Source organism: Microcaecilia unicolor, chromosome 9 (genome assembly GCF_901765095.1).
Source record: "Microcaecilia unicolor chromosome 9, aMicUni1.1, whole genome shotgun sequence".
NCBI classification, from domain to species: domain Eukaryota; kingdom Metazoa; phylum Chordata; class Amphibia; order Gymnophiona; family Siphonopidae; genus Microcaecilia; species Microcaecilia unicolor.
In genome coordinates this window covers 23,870,304-23,893,617 of record NC_044039.1, presented here as the reverse complement: position 1 = coordinate 23,893,617, position 23,314 = coordinate 23,870,304, and the positions used below count along the sequence as shown (strand labels likewise).

Below are 23,314 nucleotides of genomic sequence, written 5' to 3'. Positions count from 1 at the left end.
GAGTGGCCTAGCGGTTAGGGTGTGAACTTTGGTCCTGAGGAACTGAGTTCGATTCCCACTTCAGGCACAGGCAGCTCCTTGTGACTCTGGGCAAGTCACTTAACCCTCCATTGCCCCATGTAAGCCGCATTGAGCCTGCCACGAGTGGGAAAGCGCGGGGTACAAATGTAACAAAAAAAAATATGAAGCTAATTTTTCAGGTGGAGGCTGCTCCAGTTCGGGGGTAGTCAGTACTCTATCTGTACAAGTTAAACTTTGATAAATTTTAAATAAGGCCTTAGTTGAATTTCTTGCTTCTTGTACCTTTTTATCATAATAAAAGACTTTTGCCTCCCTAGTGACCAATGTATATTGTTTTATATTTTCCCTCCAGCTGGTGGATATTTTGTTCTGGGGTGACATTCTTTTTGGTGACAAGGTAAATGAGGTAGCTGACCTCATTAAGATATGCTCTGAGACCATCAAGTCACTGACTCAGCCTCCACATCCTGGAAGTATACTGGCAGAGGACAAAGGAGGGCCTACTACTCCCAAAGGCATAGGTATTTCCCCCCACCTTTCAACCACCCCAGAATATTCAGGATTATTCCTTACACCAGAGGCAACAGAAGTTCCAGCCAGTTCCCCAGTCAAAACAAGGGATGAGCTTTTGACTGGCAATAACCATAGCTGTTCTGGATGACCGCTTCCGTATACAGTTCAAACTTCTCTTACTGACCTTTAAATGCATCCACTCTATGACCCCTTGTTACCTCTCCTCTCTCATTTCTCCCTACATTCCTCCCCATGAACTCCGCTCTCTGAGCAAGTCTGTCTTGTCGTCCCCCTTCTCCTCCACCGCTAACTCTAGACTTCGTTCCTTTTATCTTGCTACACCTTATGCCTGGAATCTTCTTCCCGAGCCCATACATCTAGTTCCATCTCTACCTGTTTTTAAATCTATGCTGAAGGCTCACCTTTTCACTGCTGCCTTTGGCTCCTAGCCGCTATTCATTTGCCCTCCTCCTCCCCTATTCCTCTTTACCCTGTAATTCCCTTGCCCGTAATATCTTGTCTGTCTGTTTTACCTAGATTGTAAGCTCTTTGAGCAGGGACTGTCTCTCTATGTCAAATGTTCAGCGCTGTGTGCGTCTGGTAGCGCTATATAAATGCTATTAGTAGTAGTAGTAGTAGTAGTTATTCTGACTGCCCCACCCACTTGGTCCTGCGCGACGATGGCCCTTGTGAATACGGTGTTTTCCAACTTTCCCATTTCAGTGCCTATTATAGATGGCAGCAAAAGGGGCATCATACTTGCTTCTGGCTGGAATAAGATTTTCTTCCCTTTTCATCTACCTCAGGTTGGTTTGACTGCTCAGATAACTCTGAAGATCAAAATTCTTCTACCATGGTTCTCTTCCATTTGGAAACTTTGGCACATCACTTTGTTTGGATCTTACTCAGTGAGTTTCCTTCAGGAGTGAGAATTGGATGTAAGAGGTGCTAGTCTTTCCTCCTTGGATTGGAAACCATCTACCCATATGTTGTTGGTATAAGGGCATGCCATGAGGGGTAGTTCCGCTCTCTAACTATGGCCTTATGTGTAATTGGAGCTCCAAAATTTACTCTCTTCAGATGTTTTGCAGAATTTCTTATGTTTAAACAGTGTTGCAGAGATGTTCCTTTTCTCTAGCTGCATCTCTACTGATTATTGCAAGCTCCAAAGTTCTCACTCCTTCAGAAATAACACAGAATTCCTTATTCTTATGTTATGTTTGTGACAGCCTGGATATTTCTCTGTGCTTTCCAGTGGACTGCTCATGCTGTTGTAGAATGAGTAGGTATCTAACTTCCTCCCACTTCCTGGTGATCAGTTGAATTCTTCATTCCCTCTCTGGTTCCTTACTCCAGGAAAGTCAAGTACCTCGTATTCCCCTTCCCATTGCAGTTGAGTTTATTTCTTCATAGGTGTTTATACTGCAAAACTCTTTCCAGCTAATGTTTTTTCTACCAGTCTATTAGTTTTCAGAGACTGAGTGCTAGGACAGCTTGCAGTTTTATCTCCAATCTGAGCACTCAGTTGTACTTACATTTGCAAATTAGTTTGCTTCCTGTGTTGCTTCCAGCCCTCCTACCCTTTGGGTTGGGCTTTGTTCAACCATAGGTTTGGTTTTGCACCCTATTTGGGAACTTCTTTGCTACATCCACAGGTTCTGAACTGGACTGGTATGGACACTAAGCAAGGAGAAATTGTCTTACCTGATAATTTTCTTTCCTCTAGTCCTACCAGACCAGTACAGTCTAGAGACCCTTACTGCTTGGATATGAATAAACATGCTTTATTTTTATAACTTGTTCTTCTGTTTTCTTTCATTTCTCAGTTAATGGAATTGTAAAATAGAAGCACTTGTAACTTAACTCATTGGATTTTCAAACAGCTCATGACCCAATTGGAGAACTATGTGTCAGTGTAGTACAACAGTGCTTGTTGGTAAAGATAATGGTTGAATACATTTGACTGGAAATGTGAACATGAGCAGTGTCATTTGGTCATTCAAAATGCTGAGCATTGTAAGGCTGCATTTCAACCTTAAGGGGTGAATCATACAGAACTACTTTGTTTCTTTCTCCATCTTCTGATCGACAGATATAACCCACAGGTTCTGGACTGGTCTGGTAGGACTAAAGGAAAGAAAATTATCAGGTAAAACATGTAATTTCTCCTTAATTAAGAAGAATTATTGTTAAATACCAGAGAAGAGTTGGTGGAATTCTGTTTGTTTATATATTTTTTAAATTGTAGAATGCTGTGCATCTTGAGAAGAGTAATAAGAAAGGCTAGATTGGTTTCACTAGCCTGTGGTCTGAAGAGAATTAACCCTGTGCCTTGTCAGTGATGAATCAATCAATGTCTGTTTTAGCAGTCTTGAGTGGAAGTGTTCAGTCTGCCAATTAGATTATGCCATTTAGGAGTAAAATACCCTTAAATCGTACTTAAAGTTGTTTTTTGCATATAGTCCTCTGTGATAGGTTTTGCCTTGAGTCTTTTATTCCCCTTTCAAAGAAGAATACTTCTAGTGCAAGAACTGTGCTTTAGGCAGCTAATTATTTGTTGCTGAATAGGAATTAAAGAGGTGCACCTATGTTTCAGCCAATTTGTGCAAAAATAATTATAAGATGTCCAGTTTCCAAGTGGCCAATCCAGGTCACAAATACCTGGCAAGGTCCCAAAAGGGTAAAAAAAAAGATTTTATGCTGCTTTTTGGGTAGGGACTGACTGTTCTTCTGTCACACATATTATGCATGAGACATTGGCATGGCCTCTTTCTTTATTTTCACTCAAGCAGTCACTGTTTAAGGGTTAGAACTTAGTTCTGCAGCCTAAGCCTTCAAGGCATTCAAGATATGAATATAAGGGTATCAGCCAGCATAACAACATGCAGTGGGAAAGCAAGCCCAGCTTCCATGTAGTGGCAAATTATTAAAAACTCTAAAAGCCAGCAGCTCAAGCTTCTTAAATGAAAATGCCCAACCAATGTATTCGGATTCAGGCTATCCGGTTCAGAGAATGAGGTCAGCCTTCATGATAGCATTCGTAGACCATTTGTCTAGGACCCTTATTTTTATCTGTTTTTCTTTTTGGCTGGCAAGTTTTGCCAAGAGTGCAATTTATTTATTTATTTGGATTTGGCTCACACTTTTTTTTTAGTAGTAGCTCAAGGTGAGTTACATTCAGGTACACTAAGTATGTCACTGCCCCAGGAGTACTTGCAATCTAACTCCCCTGTTTACAAAGCAGCGGCTGCTAGCCCGACTTTGTAAACAAGGGGATACGTTTGTACCTGAGGCAATGAAGCAGTGGCGTAGCCAGACTGCCAATTTTGGGTGGGCCTGAACCCAAAGTGGGTGGGCACAAAATTTTCTCTCTACCCCCCTCCCCCAGCAAAATTTAGTCACACTTTTCAGTGAGCTTTCAGAGGCCAAAACCTCCTGCCTCAGGTCAGTATAATGCTGTTACGATATCCTCTCCTGACCTAAGGAAGGAAGTATTGGTCTCTGAAACTTTATTAACACAGGTACCATATTACTTTATCCTAAATTAAAAATAAAATTATTTTCTTTACCTTTGTTGTATGGCCATTTACTTTTTCTCATTGTGTTGCTCCCAGTCTCTAGATTCTGCTTTCCTTCGTCTTTCTCTTGCCAGGGTTTTCCTGTCCGTTCATCACCTATGGCTTTTCATCTTTTCCTCACCATTGTACTCCACATGCCCCTTCCTCTTATTCTCCAGTCTTTCCCTACTCTGTCCTCTCCCTCTTTCCATCCAGCAGCTCCCCTCTTTCTCTCCCCATCCTTCCAGTGTCTCCCCTCTTTCTTTTGCATCCAGCGTCTCCTTTTTCTCCCTACCCTTCCATCCAGTGTCTTCCCTCTTTCTCTCCTTATCCTTCCACTCATCTACCCTCTCTCCTGATCCTTCCATCTAGTGTCTCTATCTCCCCTCTCCTTCTATCCAGTGTCTATCTCCCTACCCTTTTCTGTTCAGTCTCCTCCCTCTCTCCACATCCTTCTAGTTTCTCCCCTTTCTCTCTGCATCCTATCATCCATCTCCCCTCTTTCTCTCCCTATCCTCCCATGTCCAGCAGCTCTCTTCCCTCTAGTCCTTTCTTCCTCTTCCTTCCTTGTCCAGCAGCTCTCCAGCCCCTTCCTCCTCTCCCTCCCATGTCCAGTAGCTCTCTCCCTTCCCTCAAGTCCCTTCCTCCTCTCCCTCCCATGTCCCAGTAGCTCTCTCCCTTCCTCTTCTCCCTCCCATGTCCCAGCAGCTCAGCCATTTTCCCTCCAGCCCGCCCATCCACAACCTTCCCACTGCCCTTTTGTCCCGCGGAGGCAGCGTTCAGCGTTTCCTTCCCGCCCTGTCTTTTCCCCAAGCTCCGCTGCATCGCCCCAAGTGGAATCCTTCTCCTTTTCGGCCGTCGCGCTGTGCTGCCGTTCACACAGGCAGCTTCGCTCCTCCCCCACTGCGTTCATCCGGCCCTAACAGGAAGTGCATCAGAGAGGGCCAGAATGGACGCGGCGGGGGAGGAGCGAAGCTGCCTGTGTGAACGGCAGCGCAGCGTGACGGCCGAAAAGAAGAAGGATTCCACTTGCAGGGACGATGCAGCGGAACTTGGGGAAAGACAGGGCAGAAAGGAAACGCTGAACGCTGCCTCCGCGGGACAAAAGGGCAGCGACAGTGTGCGAAGGATGGGCGGGCCTGGAGGGAAAATGGGTGGGCCTGGGCCCGTCCAGGCCCACCCGTGGCTACGCCCCTGCAATGAAGGGTTAAGTGACTTGCCTAAGATCACAATGAACAGCACTAAGATTTGAACCAGTCTTCCCTGTTTACCAGACTGGTTCTAACCACTAGGTTACTCATCTGCTCCACCTCTAGAATCTCTTCTAGTGGCTAGCTGCTCAAATTTCAATTAAAAAAAAATACATATTTGCCTATACACCTGTTGATCATTTTAAAATTTAGCTTGATAAGCTTTATCTGTTTTCCATCAAGGTTGAGTGCTTTGTTTTGTTTATTTGTTTTAGGATACAACTGCAATAAATAAATAAAATAGTATTATTAACACTGATTTGAAAGACTTGTCTGGAACTTACTTTTCTTTTCTTTTCAGTAAGATGGAAAAAAGATGAACATGAATCTGCACGGAATCCTTTTAAATACCCGGATACAGATTTATTTCGTTTTAGAAGTGAGCAGATGAAAAAGAAAAAAGAGGTCTGTTTTGGGGTTTTTTTTTTTGTAATGTTTTTGAAATTTTAGGTTACTTTTTAGGAATTTTTAAATTTTTAGGGTATCAACTATTATTGAGATTTTGTAAATGTTTTACCTCTAGTTTTCCTTTCTTACCTAATTTGTTGTAGTCACATGGATGGATCATGTTATCTGATGACATTATTGTGGAGACATTTTCTAGAGCTTTCTAGGACCCTGATGGCGAACCTATGACACGCGTAGCCATTTTCGATGACACGCGGCCGCATGTGGCCGCATACAGAGAAGCAGCGGCGTTCCTTGCTGACACCCGGGCGGATCGCCGATGCGCCCCCCCAAGGTGCAGCGCGACCTCCCCCCCTCCCCCCCCCGGCGAAATCACCCCCCCCCCCCCCCCCCGGTGCATGTTTACCCGTGTGCACTCCCATTGGCTCCCTCCGAGTCCTCCGCTCGTTCCCTCCCTGCTGCTCCCTCTGCCCCGGCTCCTGCACGGCCGTTTGACCTCACTTCCGGCCGGCGGAGCAGAGAGCAGCGGAATGCCATGGGGGACGCATCTCTGAGGGCCCTGTGATCACCATTACCAGCAACCACATAACCACAGCAACCATCATCCAATCTACTGTTCTGGGGTGTCGTGGATTTCTAATTGACCATCATTACTGAGATAGGTGAGGGGGAGGCTGGGAGAGGCGAAGGCATGTGCTATGGGTGCCGTTTCCTGCCATTAGAAATAGCGGCAGCCATCTTAATTTACATAAGGTGGTCAGTTAGGCTAGTTAACCCCTAATTGCCTGCAGGGCTAACAGGCTATCTATAATTCTATCTTCTGTCACTGCCCCCCTGATGGAGAACCCAAAAAATAAAAAACCAAGGTTAAGTAAAGGAAGTGGTAGTAGCAGTAGCCGACCCTTTCAAGAGACATGGACCGAGATGTATGGCATTATAGAAAAAAATGGCAGATCATTTTGCGTTCTATGTACTGAAACGGTAGTAAGCAGAACGTGGAATATAAATAGACATTTTGAAACTAATCATTCCCAGCTCTTGAAAAAAAGTGAGGATGAAAGGAAGGAATACATTTCCAGGCAGCTACACTTTTATAAGAGCCAATCTAATTCCATCCTTACATTTGTAAAAGGTTCTACAAATTTAACATCTGCAAGTTTGGGCATTGCTCACTCCATAGCTCAGCATGGAAAAGCACTCAGTGAGGGAGGATTTATTAAAGAAACTCTCCTAAGATGTGCACCAGTTCTATTTCACGATATGCAGAATAAAGATGCAATTATTAAGAGAATATCTGAGTTACCAGGAAATTTGGAGTGCCTGGATCCGATTACCAGACACTTTTAGCACCCTGAAAAATATAGCAATGGCTTTACTCACAATTTTTCCCTCTACGTACTTTTGTGAAACCTTATTCTCAGCGTTAAATAATATCAAAACCAACAAAAGAAACAGATTGAAAGATGAAGTTAGTAGCGCTTGCTTGGGCTTGAAGTGTACAAAATACCAACCTTCAATTGAAGTTTTAGCCAATGAAATTCAGCAACAAAAAAGTCACTAATAGGCAGATTAGTTAAAGAATTCCCCCTCCCCCTCACTTATCTTAGTTCACGGCACCCCACACAAGTTAAATAATATCAAGACCAACAAAAGAAACCGACTGACAGATGAACAAAGAAGTCACTAAGCAGGTAAGTTAAATAATTAGGTTTTGGTTTATTAAATACAGTTATATATTACAATTATACATTTTTGTTATTTAAACTATAAATATCGTGAAATTATGGTTTTTTTTCTCGAAGTGACACACCACCCGAGTTATGCTCGGTTTTTTGGCGAATTTTGACACACCAAGCTCAAAAGGTTGCCCATCACTGTTCTAGGAAATTGTCAGTTGTTTTTGCTTCCTACTTTTTGTAATCCTCAGAATGATTGATTTGTGTGTGTGTATCCTTCTCTGCTTTCTATTTTATAATATTGGAGTTCTTTTCATTTTCTGATTTTATTGTTTATTGTAAACCATCTGATTTGTGTTCAAAATGAGTGGTTTAGCAAATGTTTAATAAATGATAAATTATTAGCAGTGGGATAATCCTCACCTGTAGGAAGTGTTAAATCTTATGTTTTAATCAAATAATTAGCCACTTTAGAAGGTGTCTGATTCACTTGTATTCCAATCAGATCAGAATAATATTGTTTCTTACTGTCATTATTTTTTGTACATTTTTTGATCTGTTGTTTCCATTTCAATTTATTTTCCTCAGTGCTATGTTTTTGCCACATCCATTCTAATTTCCTGCAATATTGCTTCATCACCAATAAAGCTTTATTATACTAAGGTGCAATCTTTTCTCTTTTCCTAACTCTCTCTGTCAAAGGAGCAATTTCATTTAGGAGTTTTTCCATTGTTGGACCGTATCTCCTTCATTATTTTGCAATTTCAAATCAATACATGAATTCAGATACAGTCTTAATCTCCAACACCTCCATTCCATGAATTCACCACCCTTTCCATAAGATGTATTTCTTTAGGTTACTCCTGAGTCTGTCCCATTCACCTTCATCCTATGCCCCCTCATTCCAGAGTTTCCTTTCAATTGAAAAAGACCTCTCCTGTGAAATTTGTTTATTGAATAAATATAACAATTACATATAATTACACATCTTCATAACACATTTCACAATAAAGACATATTTCCAAACCCCAAGGTTTCTACCAATACCCCCCCAACCATAAAATTCCCCAAAAGAAAAATTTCTGGTCACCATTTCTCCCCGGCATTCCAAAGCCCCTCTATTAAAGAAGATGCCTGGACTTTATAGCCAATAGAATTAAAATTTGCATTATGTAGCTTCATACTATTCTAGAATCTGTACGGTTATTGTGTCTGTCAACCAGCAGGTGGAGCTAGAGAACTGAAAACTGAGCTGAGACGTATCTTTCTTGGCATCCAGTCCAGCTCCTCAGTATTTTCTATCTCCTGCAGATGAATGGACACACTTTTCAGCCTCTGGGTCTGAGTGATTTGTTCCCCAGTTGAACCTTTTGAGTGGTTTGAGTCTGCAGAGTCATATCTAGAAATCTTCAGATCCCTGTCTCTGGTGCCCTGCGAATTTACTTCACCTCTCCTCAGTTTCCTATGGAGCTGTTCTTTTCCAGCACAACAATCTTAATAAATAAATAAATAAAAATAAAGGAGAAGGAAAGAGGTTTACTGGAGAGCATGGGACATAATATCAGTCCTGAGCATTTCTCATTGAGGGTAAGACTTGTGGAGTCTGTGAGCTTGGGGAGAGCCGTTGGCAGTGCAAAGTCCGACTAAAATTTGACTCTGAACCGCTTGGAGGCTGCAACTTTTGGACTGCATTGTGCTGCGCTTGTGCCAGTTGGGATGAATGGTGACTCCCATAGAAGCAGTTAAGTGGTTTTCCCGCTGTGGGACCCACTAGCCAGCATCAGGGTGTTGCAGTGCATGCAAGCCGGTCCTGCGTGATGTGGGGAAAAATGGTCTGCAGCAGCATGTCTTCAGATTTGGCACAGCATCCAAATATCTGAGGACCGGGCTCTCTGGCAGGGTCGATTCGTATTTTGATCAAGGAGAGTGCGGGAACGGATGCCATTTTATAGGGGCCAGCTGACAATGAGGAACAGCTTCTGACTGATCACGTGCAGAACTGCCATTTTACAACCTCAGGGCCTGGCAAAGCATTCAGCTGCATTGGAATCTTTTGTTTTCTCCAGAGTTAATATCGCTCTTAAACCAGGCCTGTTTACAGAGTTGCTGCAAGGTGCTTCAGTTTCTTGCTCTGCTGCCCCTCCAGTACCTAAGAGATCTATTTTAGCCTTATCTGTCCACTTCTGGAGTTCTATCTCTGCTTTTCCCTCCTTATCTGGTGTGGCCTCAGTCTATTCAGAGGATCCATCATTGAAGGAGCTCCCTCCTGAGGCATGGGATGACCCAAAAGTACTGAGGTGGTTTCATAAAGAGGAGCATGGGCGATGCTTTCCATTGAGGAGCCTTCTGCTTTGGTGTTGGGAGTTCCATCTTCATCAATCATGAGTGGGCTTAGAGGTACTTGCCTTCCTGATGTATCCAGACATTCAAGACCTGATTACAGCAGAATGGGTCTCACTGGACATGGGGCTGAGAGTGAGAAGAGCCATGGCTCACCTCTACCCATTGGTTTGGGAGGAGAAGGATAAATTGCAGTTTTCCAGGGTGGACTCCCTTGTTACGGTGGTGACTAAGAAGATCATCTTGCTATTGGAAGGGGGCATTGCCCTAACAGACTTTCAGGATAGCAAGCTAGAAGGTTCACTGAAACAAACCTTTGAAGTGTCCTGTTTGGGCCTTTAAGTGAAAGTGTGCAACTCGTTCGTGGCTAGAGCATGCCTGAAGTGGCATCAGCAGTCTGCAACACAAAACAGGCGCCATATGGGGTTGGCCTACTTGGCAGAATCTATTTATGACATTTTATTTATTTATTTATTTGCTACATTTGTACCCCACATTTTCCCACCAATTTGCAGGCTCAATGTGGCTTACATTATATTACAAAAGATATAGTTATGAATAAGGAAGAAATGTCTGTGGAATAATTTACATAACACATAATTAAAAAAAACAATAATATATGATGACCAATAATGAGAATATGGCTAATATAATCAATTCAGAGGGATCAGTAGGTGGTTGGTTTAGATATAGAATAATCAAGTTCTAAGGAGAATTCTTATTGTACGTTTTTTCAAACAAGTGTGTTTTCAGTAGTTTCCTGAAATTTGTCAAGTTACGTGTTATTTTTATAGTGTTTGGTAGTTTGTTCCATGTTTTTGTGCAGAGGTATGAGAAGGTAGATGCATGTATTGATTTGTATTTGAGTCCTCTACAATTAGGGTAGTGGAGGTTCAGGAAGGTACGCAGTGAACTGTTGATGTTTTGTGCCGGTAAGTCAATTAGGTCTGACATGTATGAAGGAGCTTCTCCATGGATGATTTTATAGGTCAAGGTGCAAATTTTGAAGGCAATACGATCCTTTAGTGGAAGCCAATGCAGTTTTTCTCTGAGGGGTTTGGCACTCTCATATTTCGCCTTACCGAATATGAGTCTAGCTGCGGTATTTTGTGCAGTCTGAAGTTTCTTAATAGTTTTTTCCTTGCATCCTATGAAAATGGAGTTACAATAATCCAGGTGGCTTAGTACCAGCGTATGAAATACTTCCCTTGGGGAAAAAAGGCTTCATGCTTTTCAGCTTCCACATTGCTCATGGCACATCGGCAACTCTGGTTGTGGCATTGGGCAGCGGATGCATTGTCAAAGTCACATCTAGTTAAACTGCATTTTCAGGGCAGTTGGTTATTTGGAGAAGATCTCAGTAACTTGGTGAAAGAACTGGGGGAAACTAAGCCACAGTGGTTGCCAGAGAATAAGCAAAAAAGCTCTGGTCATCTGTCTTCAGAGGACAGTCTGACCTGGTTGTTCACAATTTGGTCTGAAGTCCCGCTTTCAGGCATACCAATCTTCCTTTCGTGTAGACAGGAAGTCTTCCTCTAGGTCAGCTAGAGCGCACAATACCTCCTGAACTTCACAATGATGCGAGGCTGGTCCTTATCTTCTTCCAGTGGGAGGACATCTTCAGGAGTTTTGGGAGGTGTGGGCCAAAATCACATTAGACCAGTGGGTTCTGGATATTCTTATAGAAGGTTACGTTGGAGTTCTCCCACCTGGTCGCTCTTCTCTTCCTGAAGTCTCCTTGTTGAAAGGATCCAAGGTGGTCAAGATTCAGGCCACTGTAGATTCCTTGATGGCACTCTAGGCCGTTGTTCCAGTTCCTCAGGCCGAACAGGGACAAGGCAGGTACTCTGTCTACTTCATTGTCCTAAAGAAGGAAGGCACCTTTCATCCGGTCTTAGATCTCAAAAGTCTAAACTGTGGCCTCCGAATAGCCCGATTTTGCATGGAAACATTAAGAGCAGTCATAGCCTCAGTTCAAGCAGGAGAATTTTTCACCACATTTGATCTCAAGGAGACATACTTGTATATACCTATATGGTCGCAGCATCAGAGGTTTCTATGTTTTGTGGTGCTGGGCTGTCACTTCCAGTTCAGGGCTTAGCCCTTTGGTCTCACCATGGCACTAAGAATGTTTACCAACATTTTATGGTGATGGCGGCCTTCCTTCATCTCCAGGGAATCAGAGTTCACCTGTATGTAAACAACTGGCTTATTTGTGTGTCATCCTATTTGAATAGTGTGGTGATGACAAAGATGTCCATCTTTTACAATCATTGAGTTGGATCATCAATTTTGAGAAGAGCAGATGCTGGAGTATCTGGGCATTTTATTCAGCACAGCAAGGCAAAGGATCTTCCTCACGAAATGCAGGAGGTTGAAGATGGTTCACTAGATTCGTCTTCTCCTCAGTCAAGGCACGCCAAGGGTCTGAGACTATGTTCAGGTTCTGGGGTCAATGACAGCAGCGATGGAAGTGATGCCATGGACAAGGGCTCATATGTGGCCATTACAGGAGTCTCTTCTCAGCTGGTGTCACAGAAGTAAGACCTTCATCTTCCTTGAACGCTAGTTGCTAGACAGAGTATACAGTGGTAGTTGTCACCCAGGAATCTGACTGTTGGAGCTCTGTGACAAAACAGTGGGTTTTTAAGCCTGTAAAACGAAGTGTATTTCTCTACTTTGGCCAGCAGGTGGTGCATTTCTATGTTTAAAGCTGTTACAGAGAACTAACTGTTCCCTCTTTATTTAACACAGACAAGAGGTAACCTGCAGTGATGTGGTCAGCTATTTTTAAAACTTGTTGTTCAGGGCTCTGATTGGCACAGGAGTTCAAAATTCAGCTAGAATGTACTGACTTTTTTTTCCAGTCTTAGCCAGGGAGAAAAGAGAGAAGGATCTCTTTGCTGAGGTTATACTTATTGTGAAGATGTTTCTACTTTAGCATGTGATTCAGAACACCCAAACAAAGAGGAATTACTTAGGACCATTGAACTGTATTATTTTTCTTTTACATAAAATTTTATTTTAATTGGTTGAAGACTATGAATAACTTCCTGCAAGAAATTGTTCTGAGCCATGCATTTAGATGAATCAAGCCTTTTGTGATGATACAGCATTGTGACAGATGAGTTCCAAAATTTATCACACATGTAAGCCATACATACCAAAGGGTACATATGAGGGTATAAGAAAATATTTTAAACTTTGAAGCATGAGAATGATTTTCTGTGCCCCATTATTATGTATGAAAAGTTTACTTTAGTGTTTTTTTTATATAGTGTGCTTGTTTTATATATATATTTATATATAGGAAAAACAGCTTTTGAAGAACCAGAAAATTCATGAAAAGACCACCTTTGCATCGAGAGCAGGATCTCGGTCAGTTTCTGTAAGAAGAACTATCTCAGATACTGATGAAACTTCAGAGCCTGAAGTAGAAAGCTTTGCGGAATCTTTAAAATGTGACCCATCTTGGATACTTTCTGTTGCAAAGCGTAAGTTCAAAGATTTTGTATTCAAAGAAATATAAGTTTGGTAATAGCAATTTGTGAATTCTGTGAGCAGAAAATTGTGAATGCCATGCTAGTCCACTTGGATATGTGGAAAGAATGGTCAACAACCAAATGGTAGGTGATACCTTCTAATTGGATCACTGTATCTTTGACAGCGTTTTGAGCATTATCCTCTCTTCATCAGGTCATTGAAGAAACAATGCAGGTGCAGTGAGTTTAAACAGTACAGACATATCCAGGTTTAGGTTGTCTACATATCTTAGTACAGCTCAGTGAAAGGGAGTGGAGGGATAGATGTGATGACAGTAACACTTTTTCAGATTCAGGCTAAGGCCCAGATGCACTAAACCTAACGAGCCAGCAACATGGTTTTTATGCCAGTTTAGCGAGCAGGGAGTAAAACGAGACATGCACAAAAAGGGTCCTCCAAGCTCTTTTCCTATCACGGTAGCAGCTAACGAAAATGGAATGAAAAGCTGTTACAATGAGCTAATTACTATACAAATGTGCATGCAAAGTGATGCACAGCCATTTTCCGAGTGAAGGCACAGAAGCAGCTCCTACCTTTACCGTGGAAAATTTAACGGGAGATCTGGAGCTGGGTGACTTGACAGTTCTTCACTGTATCCAAAGCGATTATAAGATTCCATAACAACATGTCCATCTGTCTACTTAATAGGTGCACTCTTCTCTTCCCACCACCACCTTCTGAGTACATTAGGGTGCATTTGAAAATAAAAATCCTATACTCTCCCCCCCCTCCCCCCAAGAGGCAGATTCAAGCCCTCTGTGGTGAGGAAAGCTTGCAGGTCCATGCTCCCTGCTCTCCCCCAGGAGCTAGGTGCATTTTGATGCATGGACAAGGAGTAAGTTTTCAGCATTTCAAGCAGACCCTTGCTGCAGGATTTTGGTAGCATCAGATCTGCTTGTTAAGGAGGCGCAGAGAGACTGCAGGCTGCTGACAGTGACAGCAGGGGAAGATGCTATCAGCAGCCTGCAGTTTCTCTGTGCCTCCTTAACAAGCCGCACAGGCTGAGCTGAGATGTTGCAGCTTGTCTTTAGCAATATTCCCTCTGGGAGCTTCAGCCTTGTAAATGATGTTAATTCTACCAGTAGCCAGAGCTGGCTTGTAATTAAACCTGCTCTTGATTTGTGAATGGGTCAAGGTTGGAGATGCATTGAAGTGAAATAGTGGATGCTTAAATACCTGTAGTAGGGGTTTTACTCTTCCCGCCCTAAATAAATCCATGCAAAAATTTTAAAAGTCAAATCTTCAGCTTCTGAGCTAAGACACATCTGCTGAATTTTGGCCAGTTTTATATAGTAAAATCATTCTGAATGCTGTTGGTTCATCTCACCAGAAAGTCCAGATCCTAATACAGGAAGGTGACAGAGCAATACAGTACAATACAATGGATAGGTGAGTCTCCCTGACTCTCACCTATCCACCCCCATCCTGTTAGACTGTCACTGAAATGCTTTGATGTTTCACTTATACTGTCATCTACCAACATTTGCTTATTTCCGATCTGACGAAGAAGGGCAACCTTTGAAACCTAATCAAGAAAGGTATTATGTCCAATAAAAAGGTATCATCTTATTTTCTTTTCCATGTTTTATTTTGTTTTATTTCTATTGATTACCTTTAAAAGTGGACTTCTGGCCCAGATGCACTAAACTTAACGAGCCTTTAACGAGCCATTAACAAGCAAGTAGTAAACCGTAGCATGCACCAAACGCCATTTTCCGATCACGGTAGCAGCTAACGAAAACGGAATGCAAATCATTATAATGAGCTGCACTACTGTTGCAAGGCTATTATAATGAGATGCACTAACATTTACTGATTCCCCTTACCGTGGAAACCCTAACGTGAGGTCTGCACCGCTTGTTAGGCTGGGGCTGCTGTGGGAAAGCCAAAAAAAAACCAAGAGCTGCGTGTCCCAAGTGTCCCTGACGAGCACTGCTTTCTTTTTTTCCCTTTTGTTGCCGCTCCCCCTCCCCCCTGCATTGAAATGAGAGCTTTCTGCAGCCCCCCCCCCCCCCCCCCCCCGGAGGTCGCAGCCGCCGCCGCCGCTCCCCCCTTCCTTGAAATGACAGCTTCCCTGCCATCCTCTGCAACCTTGTGGCCCCACGCGTATTTGAATTCTGTTACCGTTTTCATTTCCACCACCTCCCGCGGGAGGGCATTCCAAGCATCCACTACTCTCTCCGTGAAAAAATACTTCCTGACATTTTTCTTGAATCTGCCCCCCTTCAATCTCATTTCATGTCCTCTCGTTCTACCGCCTTCGCACCTCCGGAAAAGGTTCGTTTGCGGATTTATACTTTTCAAATATTTGAACGTCTGTATCATATCACCCCTGTTTCTCCTTTCTTCCAGAGTATACATGTTCAGGTCAACAAGTCTCTCCTCATACGTCTTGTAACGCAAATCCCTTACTATTCTCGTAGCTTTTCTTTGCACCGCATCAATTCTTTTTACATCCTTCGCAAGGTACGGCCTCCAAAACTGAACACAATACTCTAGGTGGGGCCTCACCAACGACTTATACAGGGGCATCAACACTCCCTTTCTTCTGCTGGTCACACCTCTCTCTATACAGCCTAACAACCTTCTAGCTATGGCCATTAAATTAGTATTTAATGGGCATACAAACAAACAGAACATGAAAAATCATGAAGCTGAAAATCTCCCCAACTTTGTTTCCATTTTAAAAGCAATAAAGCATGTTATGAAGAGGCTTTGGCTGGCATGAGTATTTTAGAACTAGAAATGCACTTATTTACTGCCACACTAAGACCATGCTGCCGATAAATATTCAAACCCTGTGTTCTCTAGTAAAATCATGGCTTTCAAATCATGTAAAATAAGTTTTATGTTTATTGCTATTTATAAAGTACCATAACTCCCCTCCTCCATGCTGTACGTATGAGGTGTAAGGATAGAAGGAAGTTAGAGTTGAAAGGATTACTGCATGAAATACTTAAGATTGAAAAGAAGGCTACAGTGATGCAAATACCTAGGGAATCATTCAAAGAAGGGGCTAGTTTGGAAATTTGTGGGAAAAATGCAGTAGAAGCCATGGGTTGGGGATTAGATATTTAGGTAAAGTCCCCTCATTCCTTAAACTGATGCCAGTGCAATGTCAATTATTTTAAAAGGTTGCAGCTGTGACAGCAAGTCGGTAAAGGATTATATCGCCAAAAAGAGAGAGATATTTTTGGCTCAGGTATGATTTATCTTTTTCTTATTGCTACAGGCTTTAGTATAAATGCATCCTTATTTGAGCATCTATATGGCATCCTACACAAAAGACACTACACAAGAAGAGGGCATTTTTCAAAGCTTTTACCAAGGAGGTATCCCCCTTTGAAAATTGTCTTCTTCACCCTCACTGGAGGTTAAAAAAAAAGGGTTTGGGAAATATCAGCAGAGGGAACCTTCTCTATGGCTTCCATTTTGAAAGTCCTGCATGGATTTTCCTTGGGTACATTTGCACCTTTCTTTAAAGCACCTACTTTCCTTTATAGAATGGGCACTACATAGGCACCTAGACATAGGCATACTTTATAGAATTGCCCTTTAAGTGCTAAGAATCATTTACTCTTACGAACAGTGTAGAGATATGCAGGGATAAATTGAGGGTATAATTTTATAAGTGACTTAAATGTGTAGAACAGTATTTTTCACTTTCACATAGGTGCTTATAACATTTCCTGGAGGTGTACATGCTTAAAAGTAGAAAATACAATGCCTACTTTTTATGCAGTATACATGTGGGTGTTCCCAGGGGACGAAGAATGGGCAAAGTGGGGTGGGACTGGCACTTCTGCATGAATTTTATAAAATGTACACATCTGTGCCATTTCTACTGGCACCTGCACACGTGTAGTTACAGGAGCTTTCGGTTAGGCTCTGCTATAAAGGTACATAGCTGAATATGTTGTTTTTATAAAATAGCTGCAATGTGAATGCCTTCCCTGCCTACGTACTCAGTTGTATTATTACCCTCTAATTGGGTAATGTAGGCCTTTCACTCTGCAGACTTTGCAGGATCTCCTCAAGACCCTTCACTGGCTCCCTATCCGTTTTCGCATCCTGTTCAGACTTCTTCTACTAACCTATAAATGTACTCACTCTGCTGCTCCCCAGTATCTCTCCACACTCGTCCTTCCCTACACCCCTTCCCGTGCACTCCGCTCCATGGATAAATCCTTCTTATCTGTTCCCTTCTCCACTACTGCCAACTCCAGACTTCGCGCCTTCTGTCTCGCTGCACCCTACGCCTGGAATAAACTTCCTGAGCCCCTACGTCTTGCCCCATCCTTGGCCACCTTTAAATCTAGACTGAAAGCCCACCTCTTTAACATTGCTTTTGACTCGTAACCACTTGTAACCACTCGCTTCCACCTACTCTCCTCTCTTCCTTCCCGTTCACATTAATTGATTTGATTTGCTTACTTTATTTATTTATTTTTTTGTCTATTAGATTGTAAGCTCTTTGAGCAGGGACTGTCTTTCTTCTATGTTTGTGCAGCGCTGCGTACGCCTTGTAGCGCTATAGAAATGCTAAATAGTAGTAGTAGTAGTAGTAAAGCAGATGCGTGTGGGTATATTGGGCCCACTATTGCCCTTCTGCTCTGATTTTCAAAAGGAAACTCAGAATAGGGTTTCCCTTTAAAAATGTGTATATAGTCCTATGAGAACAAAGTTATCTGCAGACCTACAAGCAACACTGACTGCTTAAAAATTGTCCCATCAGAGTTAAATGAATTTATATGTGCTGCTAATAAAAGGATTTGAACTCGAATGTGACCATCTCTGTGAATCGTGTGAATTTTATTTTTAGTGAATACCAATTTACAATTAAATCAGTTACATTTTTTTTTTCAAAATCCTGAATCAGATGGTAAGATAAGCAACGTTGCACGCACACAAAAAAATTACATCAAGCCTTTGTTTGACTAGGTGTAGATTTTTGCCTCAGGCTATGGAGAAACCATGTAGTGAGAGAGATATTTAATAACTAGTAATTTAGATTAGCCAACCAAGTTTAGTGTGTAGCCAGTACACTTACAATTAAACTGAATTTAATTAAAACTGTGTGTAGCATACCAACGCCATGCTCTGTGACCTTCAATCTGTATTATAAAGGTTTAAATCTAGTTTAGGGAAGGGTTTCCCAAGTTTATTTAAACGGAGTTGTGATTATGGTTTATTTTTATCTACATACTGTACACTTTGCAGATGTGACTTACAAATTATTACTAATTGTTTACCAATATTTCTAATTGCAGTACACTGTGTCTGTAAAACAAGAGGCCATAAGGACAATGGAGACTACTGCCCTGGAAGAAGAGCAACAGATCGGTGATTCAGAAAAAAAACTGGAGGAGGACACACTTGCATTTGAAGAATTCCTAAAGGAAAATGACAGAAATTCTGTAGAAGCTCTGAAAATGTTAGGCTTTGCCATAATTAGCACTTAATTATTGATCCATTGAAAATGAAGACCATTTAAAATAAATATTCTTGCATTTATTTTCAGGGCTGAACAGGAAACAAGAAACAAATTGGATAAAAACTCAGAGATAAGGAAAGCAATGGGGGAGATGATGTCAGTTACAAGGTGAGACTAGAACAACACATGCGCAGTAAATCATTTTTACCTGAGATTATGTTATTACTGGGCAGCACTCAGCTTGGTCTGCAATAACTTATATTTGACTGTCAGACAGCTCTGTTGCCCAAAAATGGATGCAAAATGAATTCCTCCTTTACTTGCAGTTTGTGTTAGCTAATATACAGTAGTCACCATATGTTAGACTATTACACATTTTCTAGAGAAAACCAAATCAAAATGATAAGAATGGTGGCATCCTTTCCAGTACGAGCCTTTTTTAGTGACTGTTTTCAGTATAACCAGATATCTATTATCACTTGTTGACTTTGATTTAGGCTATACTACTCAAAACGTTTGTGTAAGGGAGGTCAGAGAGGACAATTTATATGAGAAATATATTATCAGTGTTTTAAACATGGATTAACATAGATATATTATCTTGTTACTTATAATACTAGTAATAGAATGTGATATTTGAGGGCATATCAAGTTGATTGTGCCTCTTTCAGGGTTGGAAGACCTGAAACATCACAGAGATCCCCAAACTATGGCCTGATGAACACATTTTTTTCAGGCTCAGCTATCTTCATGCAAAATAAGCAGCCAGTGGCACACAGCCTTAGCCAGAGCATCTGGATACATCTAAATATCAACTCTACAGTGAAAAGAAACAGCTGCAGTCTGGACAGAGAGGGTTATCAGATGGGGGCCTTTCAGGACAGTTTTGCTCTTAAAAGCATAACAGATGTCTGGGCTGGGTCATCACCATATGATACCGGGAAGTGTTTGGGGGTGGAAGCAGAGGGGGGAAAAGAAAAAGAGAATTTTAGGAAGCTGGAGGAGAGTTAGGAAGAGAACTATAGACGCTGTGAGTGGAGTGGGAAAGAAAAAGGGGAAAGTGTAGTGTGGAGGGAGGAGAAGGTAACAAGGTAAGTCATGGAGCAGCTGCTGGAGAAGGGAAGAGGTAGGGGGTTGGGATGCCAATTTCTGAGTAACAAAGCATGAGTACCATTTCTATATTTGTACAGCCTGGGGAGTCCTGCCTTCTTATTCCTCCTTTCAGCATACTGTGAGGAGGGATAATGACCCTCATCCAGCAATCTCAATGATTTGAAATACTAAGGGGCCCTTTTACTAAAGAGTTGCTGTGTGGCAACCCAACTACCACATGCCCAATGCGGGTGCCAGCGGTAGTTCTGCCCCCAGTGTAGCCCATTTCTGGCGCTAGTGGAAACATTGAAAAAATATTTCCGCAGGGGGTTACCCAGCAGTATTTGGGCAGCATCGCATGCAGTGGGTGGTGGTAAGTGCTTCCCCTGAAATGGCTGCGCAGCAAATGAGAACTTACTTCATGGCCATTTCATTTTTGGCTATTTTCACCCGTTGTGGTAAAAAGGTCCTTGGTGCTTGACAAAAAAAGACTGCCGCAGCTAGCCCAGGGCCCCTTTTACTGCAGCTTAGTAAAAGGGCCCCTATCATGGCAAGTTTGGGGACTTCAGGACTGTACTGAGATGGAATAGTGTTCTCTGCTCCCACCCCGCCCGCCCACTGTGCCATGGCCAAGAATAACACAATGGATGGAGAGCAGTTTGGTGCCCCCCACCTCCCTCTCGCTCTGTGCAGCTGCACCACTCGTACAGCACTCGTTACTGCCCTACCCAGTCTTACAGCATGTAAAACTTAAAATGCGTATGTAGGACTTCTTACTTGATCTTGAACTTTTGTACTATGTAGTGATATTGCAAGAAATGGAGACATACTGAAGGAATTTTTGATGTATGAAGAATTCCTTAGAAAGCTGTCTCCCACAGAATGGCAGGAACAGCAGTATAACAAAAAGGTTGCACGCAAAACCAAGAAGAGAGAGAAAGAAAAAAAGAACAGAGAATCAGTAATGCTTCCAGCAATAGTAAAAAGTATGTATTGCATTTTTTAAATTGTCTCTAGGTATTTATACAATTGAAAATACCAAAGAGAAGAAGTCCATTAAAGGGGAAATGCTTCAGCTTTACATTGTAACTGGTATTCTCCGAGGACAAGCAGGACACAGTTTTTTCATATATGAGTGATGTTTATTTATTTATTTGCATTTGTATCCCACATTTCCCCACCTATTTGCGGGCTCAGTGTGGCTTACAATACATTATGAGTGATGGAAATACAATTTGTTACAGTACGCTTATGGGTTACATTGTGAAGAGTTGTGGGAAGACAGAGTAAACTACAGAGCCTCGGTGCACACGCTGTTCAGTGTACTGATCTTTCCAGAAGCCTTTGGTAGGCCCAACTGCACATGGGCTCATTTCTTCCCATCTGCCTGACTTGCATAGAATCCGCAGTTTCTCATCATCTGTGGAGTGGTAAAGCCATGTTGTCTTCTCAGTTGCACAGCTGTTTCTTCAGAGAGATTTTTTTCTTGCCTTCCTGCTCTTCTTTTCTGAGTAGCGTGGGATCATTTCTTTTTTGTTGTATTTTTCCTTGTTCCCTTATTGCGGCCCTTTTAAGTTTTCTTATTTTTTTCCACACAGATTGTGGCCTCCTTAGGCTTGAGCTTCTGGCCGGGTTTTGATTTAAAAAAAAAAAAAAAAATTTTTTTTTTTTTTTTAATTGAGCCACTTCCAGTGGGTTCAAGCAGTGCACAGACTTGTCCTAGGACCATGTCTGTGACTGACCCACATGACGTCTGCCTAACCTGAGCCCTGACCATAAGCCTTCTATTTGTGCTCAAATGCAGAAGAGAACACAGAAAAGTTGAGAGGCTCTGCGTGAGAGACGTTTTACATGATATGTGATACTTTATATGTATACCCGAGTTTGATTCGGCACACCAAAGTCCTGTCCATTGACGTCTTCATCAAAGGCATTGGTCTCTATGGCTTCTGGAGCTGCACAAAACGCTAGCGATGCATCGACATTGAGGTCTCCTCCGCCTCAACATCGGATGTCGGTAGTACCCACTCAGGCCAAGCATCATTGGACTCTACACTGAGGACTTGCGAGGATTCCACATCATCCTTGTTGGCACCGAAAGACCCCGATGATGGGCATTGATCAAAGGCGAAGCATGATGCCAGAAGCTCCAGGACACCAGTCTCACCAGTACTTGAGAAGTGTCGGCACTGTGAGGACTGCTCCCCCTCCGTGGTAGTGGTACTGATGTACCAGTCTCACCAAAGCTGAGACCCCATCTCCAGTTCGGCTCCAATATCTTCACTGGCTGTCTCCACACTGGAGGAGCTGGGGCGCATCCTACCTTGGTATGATGCCGAGACATCGAGGGTGCCAGTGCCAGCTCCGACTGTGGTGCTGCTCCAGCCTATACTGGAGACCCATGTTCCAAGTTCGTTCCATTTATTATATAGCAAATCAGTACAAAAGGCACCTAAGTGCTTTACAAAAATATAAAGGGGGAGAGGGGAGACTAATGCTTAATAAAAACAAACAATGAACAAGTAGGGAGAAATAAGTAAAAATTACAATAAAATCACGAGGGGAGTGAGGTTGAAGGGAAGACATAAGGTAGAAATAACCAGAGTCAATCAGGGGAAATGCTTGGGAAAAAAAAGAACGTCTTAAGAGCATTTCTAAATTTTGGAAACTCAGTTCTAATAGTAAGGAGAAGATCATTCCAGAGCTGAAATAAGTTGTCCTAATGCTATCAAGCCAAATATATTGGAGTAACTGTTGCTCTGCCTATTGACCATTCGCCGAAACCAGTGCCTCACCGGGCATTCAGCCAGCAGTGACCAATGTAGTACTCCTTTTCAGCCTGTTGGTGGAGGAAGAAACCTTGGAGTCCAGGAGAGGACCCATACCTTGGCCCTCTTGGGTCAGACAACTCCTGGGGACTTTTCAGAGGAGAGATCTCTTAGCCTACCTTCGTTCCCCTCCCCACCACAGGAGAGGAGGAAGCCTCTCTCAGTGGAGCTCTCTTTTATCAGCTTTTTGAGGGAAATAGTGGAAGCCATTCTATTTAAGTTGGAAGTCAAGGATGAACCCAGGGCTGAGATGTTAGACATCTTTGACTATGACTCCCCTCCTAAGGCAGCTGTGACAGTGCCCATTCACATCATCCTTAAGACTGAACAGCTGAAGAATTGGGTGACCCCATTCTCTGTGCAGTTTGTTCCAAAGAAGGCAGACTCTATGTATAGAGTGCTCCTGGATTTTAGAAGCCGCAGCTTCTGCACCATTCTAAGGTCAAATCCAGTCTCAAAAGAGCCATAAGCTTGAGGACTTATGCCTCTGCTCCCCCAGGCAGGGTTGCTCACACTCTGGAATCTTTTAGGAGGAAAGTGTTTCAAGGCTCAATTCTCATTTTCTGCATCAAGTCTTATCAACTGTACACGAGCATTTACTTGAGGAACTTGATGAGCAGTGTGCTTCAGTTTGTCGACACTGTCCTGCTGG

General features: G+C 42.5%; 1 protein-coding gene across 3 annotated transcripts in view; it reads left to right on the top strand.

The window, feature by feature from the left end:
• The window catches only part of CCDC38 (coiled-coil domain containing 38), an 89,279-nt gene that overhangs the window by 14,988 nt on the left and 50,977 nt on the right, over nucleotides 1–23,314 (top strand). For all 3 annotated transcript variants that reach the window (XM_030214070.1, XM_030214071.1, XM_030214068.1), the window contains 6 exons: nucleotides 5,643–5,746; nucleotides 13,076–13,259; nucleotides 16,443–16,510; nucleotides 18,579–18,742; nucleotides 18,830–18,910; nucleotides 20,639–20,820. In XM_030214070.1, the coding sequence (XP_030069930.1) occupies nucleotides 5,643–5,746; nucleotides 13,076–13,259; nucleotides 16,443–16,510; nucleotides 18,579–18,742; nucleotides 18,830–18,910; nucleotides 20,639–20,820 (783 nt within the window). The remainder of the gene's footprint in view (nucleotides 1–5,642; nucleotides 5,747–13,075; nucleotides 13,260–16,442; nucleotides 16,511–18,578; nucleotides 18,743–18,829; nucleotides 18,911–20,638; nucleotides 20,821–23,314) is intronic.